This window comes from Propithecus coquereli, unplaced genomic scaffold (assembly GCF_000956105.1).
Source record: "Propithecus coquereli isolate 6110/MARCELLA unplaced genomic scaffold, Pcoq_1.0 Scaffold12, whole genome shotgun sequence".
In the NCBI taxonomy this organism is placed as follows: domain Eukaryota; kingdom Metazoa; phylum Chordata; class Mammalia; order Primates; family Indriidae; genus Propithecus; species Propithecus coquereli.
The window spans coordinates 10,835,776-10,852,879 of NW_012136080.1; the positions used below are offsets into that span (position 1 = coordinate 10,835,776).

A 17,104-nucleotide genomic window follows, 5' to 3' on the forward strand; every position below is an offset into this window, starting at 1 on the left:
TATAGAGAAGACAGACATTTATGAACCAGGGAGGGGCCCCCCAATAGACTGAATCACCTTGATCTTGGACTTCCCAGACTCCAGGACTGTGAGAAATAAATGTTTGTTGTTTAAGCTACCCAGTTTATGGTAGTTTGTTATAGTAGACCAGATACACTAAAACACTAACAACTTCAAAAATCGGCAATCTTTAAACACAGAGTGTCATATGCGACTGAAAAGAGAACAGTTCTGCTATGAATCTGTCCTAGGTTCCGTGATTAGGAAAGACAGAGGAGCCATTACTGGATGCCTACCAGGCCAGCACACGTATCTGTTATTTATGGCACTTTTCTCCATTGTACCAGATGCTTAGACATTACTCCATCAGAACACTGGGGCTATCTGAAGGGAATACTGAACAGAATGATGAGGGCAAGGCTCTAAAGGAATGGAAAGGAAAGAGATGGTCACAAGATTTTGTGAGTAAAATATCCTGAGGAAAGCCAACTACAGAAAATACACCCAGAGCAACTATTTGATCAAAGGACAACAAGTGCTCACTTCTGAAAATACAGTAACTATTCTTAAAGTATTTAATAAATCCATTTATTTCTCATTCCAAGGAAATACTAGGATGATTAAAATACTATTAAATAAAACTAAATATCTTCTTTATATTAATATTACATTTTAAATCTTTATTTCCTAATGTCTGAAATGATCCTTGCACCTGTAGACTTTTCTTAATGTCTTTAATATTAATTCCTCTTAACATGAACTAAATACTTAAATAATAGGTCTAAGATTATTAATATGTAAAATCTACAACCATAAAGGAAAAAAGTAACTATCAGGAATCTAAGCATTACTCTAAAATTAATAATGAAAAAATAATTAAACAGAAAGTTTTCTGTACTTTTAAAAATAATAAGCATTCTCTGATAACTCTAGCTTTCTCTTCAATACCACAGTAGTTCAACAGAGCACTCTTCATAGGTACATTATAAATGTCAGGCTATCCTGCTCAAGTCTGCTCAGGGTACGGCAACGATCTTCCACAGCACTGGGCAAACAGAAAGTAATATGAAGCAATGTGTTGCAGATGTAGCCTCTGGATAACTTTACAGATTTCTTTCCTTTTTCTAGGTAATTGTTAATGTTCACAAAATAAACAATGCAAAGGCACGAGGAACACATTGTTATTTGCCCTACCCCTAAAAACTATTCAAATACCTTAAAAAAGGATCTCTTCATTGACATAAAGCACTCTAATAAGACTGGCATGGAAGTCATTTCCTTGACTTGTTTTTCCCAAGAAAATGCTTTTTTACGTAAAACCAAGAAAACCAACAAGAAATAAACTCTTAACTATGCATTTCTGATTGCATTTAGTGTCTTAAGAGAAGGTAGTCTCCTAACAGTAGAATGACGTTAGCTACTATAATTAGCTAAATAATTCAAAGAAGATATAAATCAAGAAATGCTTTCAAATAAAGGAAAAGAAAGTCACATTGAAAAAAATCTATGGTAGTATCCACATTTGATGAAAACAGAATAAAAACAATATCCAGAAATTCATAAGAATGTCTATGATGACGTCGTATCTTGGAATAAAATTAGAAAGACATTTATAACTAGTCAAATCTAGTTGTGCATATTTCCTAAGCTCAACAGTTAAAAGTTGATATTAACATTATAAGAATCTTGACGCATTGAAATACTGAATCCTTCCAGTAAAAACTGTGAAAACACAACCCAGACATGCAATGTATTATTTTTATGATGGAAAACATTAATGTGTTTCTAAACAAATCGTGTAGATTTTTTAACTATAAAAAATGCAAAAATTTTAAGGATCTTTTAAAGGACAGAGAAAATGTTCCCTTCAAGGCAGCCCTATCATTTGTTGGGTGCTACATTTCCACCTAAAAATATGTATTTTACACGTATATAGACTCTAGTGGGAGTGGGGTTACATTACTTATTTTTGCATATGACTCTGCAAAAGCTTTTCAGCCCCAAAACAGAACATTAAATGTGGTGTTTAAACCCCCAACTCCACCCATAAAGGAAAAGTGGGAACAGAACATAATGACTATTGTACACATTTTCAATCCAAATGTTAAAAAGCTATCTTTAACTCTTGTGCTTTAAAAATACTTTAAGAATTCAAAAAATATTCAATCCCCCAAAAATAAAAGGCAGGATTTTTACACTAACAGTCACATCATAGTCATGGAAAATAGAAGGGTGCTCCTATTCCCTTCAATTTCAGTTATCTAAGGCAAAAGATATTTAAAGGATATGTGTGTGTGTGTGTGTGTGTGTGTGTGTGTATACTTAAAGGGAACAAATTTATAAGAATCTAAAGAAAAATCTGAGCATTTTAGGAGTTAAATATAATGTTAAATGTAAATCAAAGGGTATTCTTACCACCACATGCTTACTAAGTACAACTCAGAAGAATTTGGGTCATACAGACATTTAAATATGTTTATGCCAAGAAACACTGAAAGTAATTATGATTTTAAAGTAATTCTCCTGTTAAGTTGCTCACCATTATGTTAATGGCGATTTTTAAAAATAAAGCTGTCAAGTGAACAAGCAGGAACAATGTATTTGGTTTAACTGCATTATGATGAAGGCAGATTCTTATATAAAATGTGAGGAAAGAAAGAACTTTCATCTGAGGAATGAGAGTCCGTTTAAATTATTAGGCCTAGAGAGACATTAAAATGAGACAGCAATTACATTTTATTTTTCCCTTGAGCTATGTATTTATCTGCTTGCTATTGTGACAAGTAGCTGTAAACTAACCTAAAAATACTGCAATAAACACTATTACCCACAAGCCATGGCTTAACAACGTATAGCCAATCGCTAATCAATGTTATTTCTATAAACCAATGAAAATTCCTGACAAACAACTTTGTATTAGCCTACTCCCTGGTCCCCTATTTTGCCTTTAAAAATCCACTTGTACTGCTGCTAATAAGAGTGTATGTTGAGGGCAACTGGAATCAATGCTCCCAGGTTGTGATCATTAAGTTTGGCTCCAGTAAACTCTCTACTTGTATTAACTTTGCCTCAGCTTCTTCCTTTTAGGTTGGCAAATATCATAACCGTAAAAATAACTAATTCTAATACAATTTTGAAATGTTCTGCTTAACTAACATGAACTTCACAAGCTAACACAGAGCAATGAATCCAGCTGAAGAGATGTCAATCACACTGCTTGAAGATGTATTATTAAATACAGTCTCATTTGTTGAAAGTCTAATTTAATTTTCGCTCTGGAATTCCTGGGAAATATTTGATCATAACTATGATAAAAAAGAATTCCCATCATTGCTGAATTATACAATGGAATACCTACACGGAAATAAATACATTAAATTAAGTAATGCATATTTTGGGGGCCTCCACCATGCAAGCAAACAATACTACTGGCCATCTTGTGCACTACTCTGAAATATCAGCTATCAATACTCCTTTTTCTAAAAGAAAAAAAACCTCTAATCTCATGAAGTTTCATGAAATACTTATGGACTGTCCTCTAAAAAATATCTTCTATTTTTTGCCCATAAAACTAGTTTTGGGTTCACCACAATGCCATCTCATTTCAGCGAAGGCAACTACACTACACTTCAATGAGTAACAAAATAAGATTTTAAAAATCAACCACTGGAAAAAAATATTAACATCTCAGAGAGATGACTGAATTCATCTTTTAAACTGAGTATGGAATGAGATTTTCAAAGTAATACTGAAAAAAGTTTCTTTTACATTTCTGCGTTCAAAAATGTTTAAATGTAGGCTTTTTTACTAAAAGAGTGAGTCTGAAAACCACATAGTTCTAATTCAACTGATACTATGTTTTAAAACTATGTTCCAAAACCTAAGTTAAATGCATTTTCCCCCCTTTGAAAACAGCTTTGTTTAATGTAGAAGCTGGTAAATGATTCCAGCTACAATTCAGAACTTCTGAATAAAGATTTGGCAACTCTAAAACCAAACACCTTATCAAAGAGTAGAATCGGTCCTTACTGTCATTCAATAGAGCAGCTGTATACTCACCTAAAATCAAACTGTTTTCCCTCTATATATTATTTGAAAAAAATCAAAATCAAAACCAAAAATGCAACCTCTTCCTCCCCAAACAAGCCCAGGTTCTCTTTAGATAACCATAAAAACTATGTAAGTTGCTTTGCATATTTCTATTACTTTACTTGGAATTTTAGCATCTAGATATTAATATTACAGAGTTTTATTTTTGTCATCAAAGTGGTGGAAAAAACATACCAGGCTTAGTTCCCCACTGCTATACAAGCTGAACCCTGGGGTTCGGTATCTAAGAGTCTGGATATATCTCCCTCTCCCACCACCCACCGCCTGTCATGCCCCATGCCTCTCTGGCCAGGAGATGCTGTGGGCAATGTGAAGCACGTTAACCTCTGCAGCTGCTCGGTGAAGCAGGTGACATACTTTCTCATAATCATTCATATTTACTCTGCCCATCTCACAAGTGTCAGATAAGTTATTTTCAGAGAGTAGTTGATCTTAAGTTAAAACAAAGTATTTTGAAGATATATACAATAAAAGACCTTAAAGAAAGTAGGAAAAAAACTATATAAGTAAATTGTTTATTCATATCAAGTGAACACATTTTATCAAGACACTTGGTATGTAAAAGGAGCAATATATCAAATAGCGCCTAGTTTCTAAAAAAGAAAAAAAATTAAGATTATAATTAATGAAAAGGTTTTCACCCTTATCAAATTATTCTCATGTCAAAGATTTTCAATTGGAATATCAGTTTTTTCATAAGGAAACCATAGATAATTTCAATTACTGAGTGTCATGAGCTGAATGGTTGCCCGAAAGATATGTCCATGTCCTAATCCCTAAAACCTGTCAACATTAATAACACCTAATATATGCAAAAGATGTGATTAAGTTAAGGACTTTGAGAGAAATTTATTCTGGATTATGTAGGTGGGTCCTAAATCCAATCGTATACATCCTTGTAAGAGGGACACAGAGGGAGTTTTGAGACAGACACACATGAAGGAGAAGAGGGTATGCACACGGAACAGAGAGATGTAACCATAAACCAAGGAAAGCCAACGGCCACCAGAAGCTGAAAGAAGCAAGGACAGTTTCTCCTCCTACAGCCTCTGGAGGGAGCATGGCCCTGCCTGCAACTTGATTTCAGGCATTTGGACTCCAGAACTGACCTGAGAGAGAATAAATCTCTGTTATTTTAAGCCACCAAAGTTGTAGTAATTTGTTATAGCAGCCACAGAAAACCAATACACTAATATTATTAGTGTATAGTAATACACTATTAAAAGAGTAAACCTTAAAGTACACAAATTTTGAAATGAAAGAGTAGCCCTAAATTATAAATAAAATATATCAAGACCCAAGATACAATAATATAGTAAGCTTTACAGTTGAAACTTTGAAACAAATTATAAGGTTTTACACATGACACAGCTTGTCATTGAGTGAACATAACAGAGGACCCTATAAACAGAAGTTTTACCTAATCTCTATATATTCAGCCACAGTAGTAAACTGTAACAGGCAAGAGATAGAAAATATATTAAATTGAGCTTAATCTTCCAAATAATGCTAAAAAGCCAAATGACAGAATTAAAAACAGCTGCAAAATACCCACAAGTAGATGTGGCTTCTGTAACTATACATCCTTAAGTATAAAGGAACCAACTATATAATCTGGTTGAGTGGGCAGAACCATCCAGAAACTGACAAAAAGAAGAGAATGACATGGGAATTACAAATCATATAGGCCATAACACTCAGAAGAGGCCATGTGAAAAAAGAAAACAATGTATCTTCATGATCTGGCAACCACTTGGTCATTCTGACTCTTAAATAAGAAAAGAAAAATAATCAAAGACTGTAACCTCTCTAAGTCCCAATATTCTCACCTTTAAAATTGGGATGCCAATGCCTACTTCATAGTGACGTACTGTGAGGATGAAATGAGGTTACACATAGTGCTGGCTTATGGTTTGGGTCATAGCTCCTCTCCATAACCTGGCTGACTGGGAACTAATTATACTTGCTTTCTAGATGAAAAAATTCAGGGAATAGTTACTAGATTAACCCCCATTCCCCCCACAAAGTAAAACAGAAAGCTTCTTCTCCATTCTGTTGATACCTGGAGGTCCCAGCACTTACCACATCACTAGCGCTAGAGAACTCATTATTAACCAGACTTTCAAGAGCCATCCATCGAACTGGCCTGTTTTCATTATCCCCCAAACAGTGATAGTCCATGGGGAATAAGTCTCTGGAGAGGGCATTATCTGTGATCTTAACTTGAAGTGTGTCATCAATGCTGAAAAGTAAAGACATGAACATCAGATGTAATCAGAGTATTAAAAAGTATAGATCACTATTACCCTTAAATACAACACAAGTCCCACTGTGACTCCTGGAGAGAACCCCAAGTCCAGGGAGTGCTACACATCAGGTGACAGTAACGAGTTGAAGGCACCTACACACAGTTCCTAGCAGCCAGGTCTTTGTGGATGACTTCCCTTCTGGCCAAGTAGCTCATTCCACAGGCAATCTGAATAGCCATGTGTACCAGGTCTTGCTGAGAAATTGCCTGTGGTAACAGAAAATGACATGGTTTGCAAATAGCAACAAAATTATGATGGTGGCTGCTTATTTTATTTCACAATCCTACTCCATCCAAAAATACGTCTTTACACCTACATACTGAGTTTTAAAAAGCTATTTCTTGACCAAGAATATGTTCCCATAGCTCCCTATACTTACACTATGATCCTTATTATTCTGTAATGTAATTGAACATTTACTTGACTGTCTCTGCTCATCTTTTAGATATATCTCCCTAACATCTAACACATCAATAAATATGTTTGATGAATGCTGAATTCTAAAGGCAATATTTCCAATGCTTATTATTCAATAACTTTTTCTTTTCTTTTAAAACAGTAGTTTTCATTAGCAGACTATCTTTTGGGGACCATTTTCAAACTAATACCAGTCTACAGCTCTCTCTACTGATATGCTCCTCTAGATGTATGCCAGCATTGTGAGCTGAGGAATAAAACTCTTCCCCAAGTGATGTAGATGGGCCACAGCATCCAACCACTTATTGGGAACCCCAGCTTTAATCCTGTCAATTTGCAAAGCATACCATCCATATTAAGCCAAATACTCAATGCAGCCTTTGAATCCATTTTCTTCCCGCAACTGTAACAAGTACATCATTACAAATCCTAAAACCAAGTTGATGGGGTTGCAAGATACAACAAACAGCAAAAAAAAAATACCCACCAGGCTTTACTACAGGTTGGTGCAAAAGTAATTGTGGTTTCAGCATTGTTGAAATTTGCCGTTTTATATTGGAATACATTCTTAAATAAATGTGGTTATGTTATACATTATTTTAATGTACATTTCTCACTTTATTTTTTTTGCTAATGACTTATTACTTGCTGTTTATTTTATATTTATTTTAGACTACGGAAATGATGTTAGACAAAAAGCAAACCTGAGCAATTTTCTTATTCAAGTTCTAAATGGGTCGTAAAGCAGCAGAGACAACTCGCAACAGCAACAACACATTTGGCCCAGGAACTGCTAACAAATGTACAGTGCAATGGTGGTTCAAGAAGGTTTGCAAAGGAGATGAGAGCCTTGAAGATGAGGAGTGCGGTGGCCGGCCACTGAAAGTTGACAACAACCAACTGAGAACAATCATCAAAGCTGATCCTCTTACAACTACACGAGAAGTTGCTAAAGAACTCAACATCAACCATTCTACAGTAGTTTGGCATTTGAAGCAAATTGGAAAGGTGAAAAAGCTCTATGAGTGGGTGCCTCATGAACTGACCAAAAATCAAAAAAATCGTTTTGAAGTTCTCCTCTTGTACACAACAACGACAAACCATTTCTCCATCGGATTGTGATATGTGACAAAACATGGATTTTATACAACAACCAGCCACGACCAGCTCAGTGGATGGAACAAGAAGACACTCCAAAGCCAAACTTGCACCAAAAAAAGGTCGTGGTCACTGTTTGGTTCTGCTGCCATTCTGACCCACTACAGCTTTCTGCATCCCAGCAAAACCACTACATCTGAGAAGTATGCTCAGCAAATCGATGAGGTGCACCAAAAACTGCAATGCCTTCAGCCGGCATTGGTCAACAGAAAGGGCCCAATTCTTCTCCATGACAACGCCTGACTGCATGTTGCACAACCAACGCTTCAAAAGTAGAACGAATTGAGCTACGAAGTTTTGCCTCATCCACCAGATTCACCTGACGTCTCAACAACTGACTACTACTTGTTGACTACCACTTGTCCAAGCATCTTGACAATTCTTTGCAGAGAAAATGCTTCCATAACCAGCAGGATGCAGAAAATGCTTTCCAAGAGTTCATCAAATCCTAAAGCACGAATTTTTACACTACAGGAATAAACAAACTTCTTTCTCGTTGGCAAAAATGTGTTGATTATAACGGTTCCTATTTTGGTTAATAGATGTGTTTGAGCCTAGTTATAATGATTTAAAATTCATGGTCCAGAACCACAATTACTTTTGCACCAACCTAAATACTACTGCATGTTTGGAGTCTGACCAAATGCTTCACAGTTATGGACACAGCAGTTAAGAGAAAGAAATTCTTAGATGGACTGACATCTTACAACCAAGCATATTAACAATATATCCACTTATCTCCCACAATCTAGACCTCTAGGCATTATCAGCTTTTGGTGAAATACGAACCAAATGGCTCTGTAAAGTCTGTTTCTATTCCTAGAAGGGAAATCTAAACAAGTGCCTTCAGAGATTTATCAAGAAAATGACTGAGATGGTATTACAAACGGTTTGAATTCATTATAAACAAACACACAATGAAAATACATGTAAGGAAAAACTTCATCATCAGCAAAGTGTCTCAAGACAGGAATCACAAACATCTTCATTTTCTTTTAAATCAATAGGTTATAAATATCTCATTTTGAGTTTCTTTTTTTCAGGCCTTTCAACAGTTTATATGTAAAAATGCTAATATCTACTTTCAAAGACATTACAGAAACTACCGGTAAATAATTGGTATTTGGGCAAATTTTTCTCACCTGTGGATTATTGGCCTCTACTAATTTGCACTGCCGTAAAAACAATTTAAGATTCCCCCAATTCATGTAAGGCAATATCACCATGGGCTTTTCTCCTTCTTCTATACACACATGAGTAATAGGAAGAAGATTCCTATAAAATAATAAGAAATTGAGAGAAAGACAAATGAAATCTAAAACCTCAGGGGCTTATTTTTAACGTAATAAAGATAACTTAAAACAAAACCCCAAATATACTTAAAAACATGATTACCACTAAGAGTGTAAAATTACAAATGATCTATATTTTAAACCAGACTTAAATGTTCCCCATATATGTACATTCTTGACAGAGAAAAATTATAAACTCAAAGTTGCTTCCTGTGTACTAGATTCTCTGAAGATAGACTCTAGCCACACTAAATCTTTCCTCCAAAGGGTAATCAGAGACACCTAAAAAATAACTTGACCATAAGTATATTATGACAATACTCCACTTACTCCATCATCACACTTATTTAAAAAACAAAGGCCGGATCCAGACTGTGGTCATGAATATGATAATCAAAAAGGTCTCTCGGAGGCTGAAACTGCCACAAAAGCCACAGTCTTTAGCTGGTCACATGGGATTTAGAATCAGATTTCTGAATCCCAGATTTACTGTTTACTACCTGTGTTATGATCTCTTTCTTGGCCTTACTTTCCATCCTTATAACATGGGGATCCCACCAACCATAAAAGGTTGCTTTGATGTGCAAAATAAAACCAAGCATGTAGTAGACAATCTTGCTCCTATTTTAATTTCTATGGCATACATACATACATTTCATCCTAGTGCCTAATGACACTGCTTCCACTGATATCTGGAAGTAAACTGCTAATTTTTCCCAAAGTCGTGTAACTTTTTACATAATTATCTCATCTTCCCCACTAAGCTGAAAATTGCTAGAAAGCAAAAACTACCATAGACTCCCTCTGCCCCGCCCACTGTAGACTCTTAATTTTTACACCCATCACTTTGTATTCTGTGACTTATAAAACAAACATTTAACCAACTTGTGATACAATATCCTTATGAACATTCCTACTCCTTAACTTAGCAAATTCTGCTTCTAAGGATGTTTAATAAGGAAATTATATATCCAACATAAAAAGCTACATAAACAAGGTTAATGCAATATTAATAGTAAAAAGTTGCAAACAACCTGAATGTCCCAAAGTAATAAAGAATAATAGGATAATATGTAACAATTAAATGGTCACAAAGATGTAATGAGAATATGAGTAAGAGCTTATCTTATAGGAAAGCAATATGCAAAATTCACGTTTGCAGGATAATCACAAATATGGAGAAAAAATAAAATTCCGCACAGAAATATGGCAAGAGTTAGGAGTTATCTTTGAGTTGTGGGAGTACAGACAATTTCTACCTCGCTTTTCTGTATTTCCTAAAAATTGTCTCAATTGAACATGTAACACTTTTTAAACTACAGTTATAAAATTGTGTCATGACCACCACTGCACGAGTGGCAAAGCTGTGGGCTCCCCCTCGTGTTTGCAGGAGTTACTAACAGGGAAAGCACTGACCCTGAGAAGCTGGGAAAATGAGGACACAGGGATCAGTAAACCTGTAAGAGGCAACCTCTCTGTGAGTGATGGTGATTATTAGTCCCATTTTATAGGCAAGGAAACCCATGCCAGGGAAGAAAGGTTAGGTAACTAACCTATCAAGGACAAAAAGCAAGTAAATGGAGAAAAAAATTCAGATCTTCATCTGATTCCAAAACCCTTATGCTTTCTCCTGGACTACTGGACAGGACATTCCCTCCCCAGGGAACAAGGCCAAGTACAGGGGAGACTACAGAGCATCCTTTCCACCAATTCCCATGAACACTAAAATGATTACAGGTTTACACTCAGGATTAAGCCGGGCATACATGATTTTAGGGTGAATATGAGAAATTGCCCAATCTCTTTAACCCCCAAAAGATGATTTCTATGCTCCCTTCTTCGACACTGAAATTCGTTTAGCAGAGTTAAAGGTATTTTATCCAGGAACAATAAGATTACCGGATGAGGTCAAATCTTCTATTGTACAACAGAGGATTACCCACTAGTAAAGACAACAAATCTCATGAAGATGTTTCAAAGTACAAATGGCTGTTTTTCATTCTGCCCATTTTATAAAGAAAAGGAGGATAAAGGGGAAGGTCTGGGATCTCTAAGAAGAGTAGGTAAGAGCCAAAGGAGGTGCTGTAGAGGAGGAAAAGCAGAGGAAGGGTAGCTTCTGTAGGCTTGACATGAGCACTGCCTCTCCTTCTCAGCCTTGCTGAGTGCACCTGCAGGGGAAGAGCTGTGAGGCATTCAGCCTAAGGAGCGCCACCATCAGGCATCTGCGGGCCAGTGGGCCAACAGAGGAGCCAAACTACAAGCAGAAATAGCTCGACAACTTTGATATGAAGCACTTCTGATGAAATTAAAATAGACTGATATTTTATTTGTACAGCTATTTTAACTTATAACAAAAATTAATTATTCTCACAAATTCTAGTAGAAAAAGGAGTGAAATGAAAGGATTTCAAAATGTTTTAAAGTATTTCAATACTTGTACAATCCTTATTCATGGAATGTTGAAACATGAAGCAAACATGTGAACTGCATGTCACAACCAATTAAAAAGGTAAAATCTGAAACTAGATATCATTTCTTGCTGAGTGTATTGTGTTTGCTTGATAAATTCTATTATATCATCTCTGAAGATAATTTCATTTTATTCTTTGTGCCTAACAGAGTTCCAAGTACAAAATGGGTACTTAATAAATTAAAATGGAAGAATGAAGAAACAAGTACATACACATAGCCCATGAATAGACATCAGAAGTCAAAAATAAATGTGTGGTAGGTCCTGGTTCCCTTAAAAATGGGATGAACTGCTATAGTGAATAGAAAGAATAATACACTTTCTACACATTGACAACGTATTTTGTTCATTATAACTAGGAGTTCAGGTTATCATTTCATAGCCAGGAAGAACAATTAACCATGACAAGCTATAAGCTAGCTTTGTAAGACTTTCCTCAATCACTCAATGTCCAGTATCAAATAACCCCAATTCAGTATGTCATGTCATTCCACTCTGTAAGGATATCCTGGGACCGCTAATTCATCCTGGTAGGATGTTGGAAAGCCTTACAGCTTAATGCTGCATGAGAATGCTGCAAGAGAATGCTGCAAATGCTTGTTCTGAACATTTTCAGCCAAGACATCTTTAGGACTACAGTGAATATAAAATTGCTTGTTGGGAAAATCCTGGCTTTGTCTACATTTATCCCTGCCACTCATTTCTGTGCTCAAGTGGTACAGAACTTCATCAGGGTAAGAATATTGGCTAGATACTAAATACTAAATTAATATTATATACTAGGATTAAATACTTTGATTCTTCCCCCTAGGGTCAGCATAAAAGAACATTGAATACTCCTAACACTGCCAAAAAGTACATTTCCAATATTCCAACTTTGTTTCTTTCCCTTCTGCTGAGATTTATCAACTTTTAGTGTTTCTTTCACCCAGAAGCTAAGAGCTGTTTTACGTTCAATCACAGCAAAAATACTTCTCTCTTTACTGTTTGCTTATTGTTTTCTTCTCTACCACCACAATGCCAAAAAACTCAGTTTCATTTTCATTACCATTTTATTGATCTTATTGTAGCTGCCTTTTTTTAGTCCCTCAAATTCTTTTGAATATAAACCAAAATAATAAAAAAATTCAATACTAAAGCTCTATGTAGTCAACTTATTTTTTAACAGAGCTCAAGGAATTACCTGAAGTACACACTAAAATATTTTTCAGAAGTCCATAAACATCTTCCAATAGGGATAGTCACAGTTTCATTTTTAAACATATGTGTTCAGACCGAGGGCAGTGGCTCATACCTATAATCCCAGGACTTTGAGAGGCTGAGGCACGAGGATCACCTGAGGCCAGAAGGTCAAGACCAGCCTAGGCAGCATAGCAACCCTGTCTCTATAAAAAAACTTTTTAAAAAATTAGCCAGGCATGGTGGTGCATGCCTATAATCCTAGGTACTTGGGAGGATCTCCTGAGCCCAGGCATTTGAGGTTGCAGTGAGCAATGATCGTGCCACTGTACTCCAGCCTGGGCAACAGAGCAACACCCTATCTCAAATTAAAAAAAAAATTAAAAATTAAAATTAAAAAAATTTAAAAATATAAACATATGTAATCAAATTTTCAGTAGGCAGACAAATTATATTGACTTTATATATTGCTTTAAAAAAAAAAAGCTTTGGCCCAATATTGATATTGCCACATATTATGATGTTATATTTAAGCCCCTCCTCAAAAAGTAGAATTTTTTGTTATAGTTCTGTGAATAGGATATAAAGCTTTAAAAAAATCTCTTCATATAGCACAAGTATTTTTTTTTAATCATACTATGACTTACTGCTCATATACAAGGAATTGGTTAAATAAAATGTGGTACATCCTTTCAATGAAATACTGTGTAGCCTTTTAAAATGGCAATATGGATTTATAGTTACTGACATGAAAAGTTAGACACATCATTTCATTAAATTCAGAAGCATGTTAACCTTGTCAAAGATAATAATGGTATTATGATTATATAGGAAAAAGTCTTCATTTTAAAAAATACATACTGGACATGCACTAAAAATGTTGAGATGTCTAATTTACTATAAATATTTCCATATACAAATATATGGATATATCTAAAGATAGAGATCTCTAGATACTGCTGACAGATACACATACACACGCACAAAGCAAATATGACAAAATGTTAACTATCACTGCATCTACAAAGTAGGTTTACTGGTGTTTGTTATTCTTGTCTTTACTGTTCTATATGTTCAAAAATTTCATAGCAAACACTTTTAACATATATATTTCACCATCCTATTTTTTAAGGGAAATATGCATATAAATATGTATAAACTATTTCTGGAAAGATTAGCTATGATTATCCAGATGTGGGCTTATACAGTGTTCTTTATACTTCATTGTGCTTGTAAATTTTGTGTAATGAGCATGCATTTCACTTTTATATTCAGAAAAAAAGATTAAGCTATTCCATAAAGCTTTCAATTCAGAACACATTACAATGTTCTTTAAATAAAAATGCAGCATTAAGCGTTGCATGCTTGACACTGAAATGCTGGAGGTTTGTTTCTCCTCTCACCTGTGATGAAGACCTCGCAGCTTACAACTTTCAGTGAGCATCATCGTCACCTGAATTTCAGAAGCTTGATCTATATAAAGAAAAGAAATTGTCTTGAATAATAATACTATATATATGACATTAATATTTTCTGCTATTAGTAAATAATTACCTTGGACTACATTTTCATCTTAAGTTACAGGAAAATCTAAATAGATCTAGCCTAAAGTTCTACTGCAGTAGATAAAGTCTCATCAAATAGGTTAACTTTCTGAGAAATTTTTATAAAAATTAGAAATTCAATAAAGTTCTATAAACAAAGTAGAAAAAGCAATAACAGACTGGAAAAATATCCGCAACAAGTCAATAAGGAAAACAACTAAAAATGAGGCAGATGATACATTCATATAGTTTACTGAGAAAAGACAAAACAAATGACCGACAAAATCACAAAATGATTCTTAGCCTCACTCCTAAGTAAAGAAATGCAGGCCAGGCGAGGTGCCTCATGCCTATAATCCCAACACTCTGGGAGGCCAAGGCAGGAGGACTGCTTGAGGCCAGGAGTTAGAGACCACCCTGAGCAAGACCCCATCTCTACAAAAAAAACAGAAAAATTATCTGGGTATAGTGGCATGCACCTGTAGTCCTGGCTACTTGGGAGGCTGAGGCAGGAGAATTGCATGAACCCAGGAGTTTAAGGCTGCAGTGATACTGCACTCTAGCCCATGCGACAGAGTGGGACGCTGTCTCAAAAAACAAAAACAAAAACAAAAACAAAAAAACAAAAAAAGGAAAGGGAAAGGAAAGAAAAGAAAAGAAAAGGCAAATTAAACTAGGAAATACCATCTCCCCACTCCTCGCAAGCCATCCTACCCGCAGTCAGCTTGAGAGACAAAAAATCCAGCTCCCTGCCAGTTTAGGCAAGAATATGAGGAATCAGCCTCATCAGTTATTACCTTGGATAGGTGGGGGAAGCAACATGTAACAAAATTTTAAAATGCAGATACACTCTGCATCATCAAGCCTGCTGCTAAGAGTCTACCCTACAGACATATTCACAAAAGCTCATCTATATATAATGTAACAAGAACACTGTTAAATTGTTAACAGCAAAAAACTCAGAATCAAAAGTATTTATTAACAGAGAACTAATTAAATTGGCACACTGGAATACCATGTGGCTACTTTTAAAAAATGAGATTGGCCTACATGTACTGACAGAGGAAGATCTCTAAGATATATTAAATTTTAAAAACAAAGTGTAACCTGTTTATACAATCAGTTATGTTTTAAAAACAAAATTATTTGAAAAATTAAATTTATTTGGGAACATTTTTTTCTTATTCATAGACAACATCATAATAAATTGTTTATGGATGGCAGTTACTTTTAGAGATAGGTGTATTTATATTTTGTACTTTCTGTTCTATTTACACTTCCTAACCATACAAACATACAACTATTAAAAAATAACTACAGAAGTTCTGATTGGAGATTACGGCCCATTTTATTGCTTTCTTCTTTTTACCTCTTTGTGGTTAAAAACAAACAAAAAGAACTAATACTGAATTAGTGGAAAATTAAGTTAACTTTCATAGATAGCCCAAATTAGGATATTATTATTCCATTTTATTTTTAGCTTCTGAACACATGAGTTTTGGTCCAAAGCAGCAAAACAGAACTAAGGTGGACTTTTAGGTCAATGTTTTTGAAACAAAACATGATAATGCAGTTTATCTTTACTCTGTACCTCTAAAATAATTTTTAAGCCATCAAATATTTGCACAGATTCACAAGGATTCCTTGTCTTATAGGGACCACTATCTTAATAATATAGAAGAATTTCTCCACTGTTTGAAATGGCCCAAAAACTTTGCTATGAAGCACTTTTGATGAAATTAGACTGATATCTTTGACTTACATAACTATTTTAACTAATAATAAAAATTAATTATTCTCACATTTTCATTAAGTGAATACTGTATTTCCACTATAAAATTGAAAATGAGTTTGAATTTTTAAAAAATAGTTTTTAAATATCAAAAACAAACGTAAGAGTATAGTGAATCATTTAAAACCCTTTTAAGGATACAAATAACTAATTTTTATGTCAACAATAAAAACAGTAATAATAATTTATAAAGCTCTGACCAATGCAATAAGAGGCAGAAAAAGATACAAAAGATTGGCAAAGCCAAGATCCACATTCCAGCCCACCTAGTTAAATGTTGAACCAACAATAAAACCAGTCCATTGAACTCAGGCACTATGATTGTCACATTTGCTCTTTAAAAGTGGAGCTGTCAAAACAGAGATCTCAAATTTCATTTACTTCCAAGTCTACCCATTTGAATATCATTCCCTGCCTCACTCCCTCTCCCATTACTTGCTAGTAGTGCTCCCTTTCCAGACAACTTCTCTTGGGTAAGACTTTTACAGCAATGTAAAATGGGTGGACAAAAAGCCAAGGTCTTAAAACACTTGGTATTTCTTTGGAAGAGGTGCTTCATACCAACGTCTGTTGGAATAAACTGTAGGTGTCTAAAAACTTCTTAAAATTTGGGATCATTTAGTAAACGGCAGAATGTGCCTTTATTACTCCTTCTAGAACCTAACTAATCTCTAATGAAATTACGGCCAAGACTATTGGGGACTGGCAGAATCTTTTTAGGTTAAAAACCAGTAATGGGGCCGGGCGCGGTGGCTCACACCTGTAATCCTAGCTCTCTGGGAGGCCGAGGCGGGTGGATTGTTTGAGCTCAGGAGTTCGAAACCAGCCTGAGC

The 17,104-nt window shown here is 35.1% G+C and overlaps 1 protein-coding gene across 2 annotated transcripts in view; it reads right to left on the reverse strand.

Annotated features, from left to right (window-relative positions):
• The window catches only part of RYK (receptor-like tyrosine kinase), a 103,443-nt gene that overhangs the window by 10,024 nt on the left and 76,315 nt on the right, over positions 1–17,104 (reverse strand). For both annotated transcript variants that reach the window (XM_012664570.1, XM_012664565.1), the window contains exons 10-13: positions 14,339–14,408; positions 9,137–9,269; positions 6,516–6,625; positions 6,193–6,352 (exon numbers count right to left, since the gene is read on the reverse strand). In XM_012664570.1, coding sequence (XP_012520024.1) covers positions 6,193–6,352; positions 6,516–6,625; positions 9,137–9,269; positions 14,339–14,408 — 473 coding nt within the window. The remainder of the gene's footprint in view (positions 1–6,192; positions 6,353–6,515; positions 6,626–9,136; positions 9,270–14,338; positions 14,409–17,104) is intronic.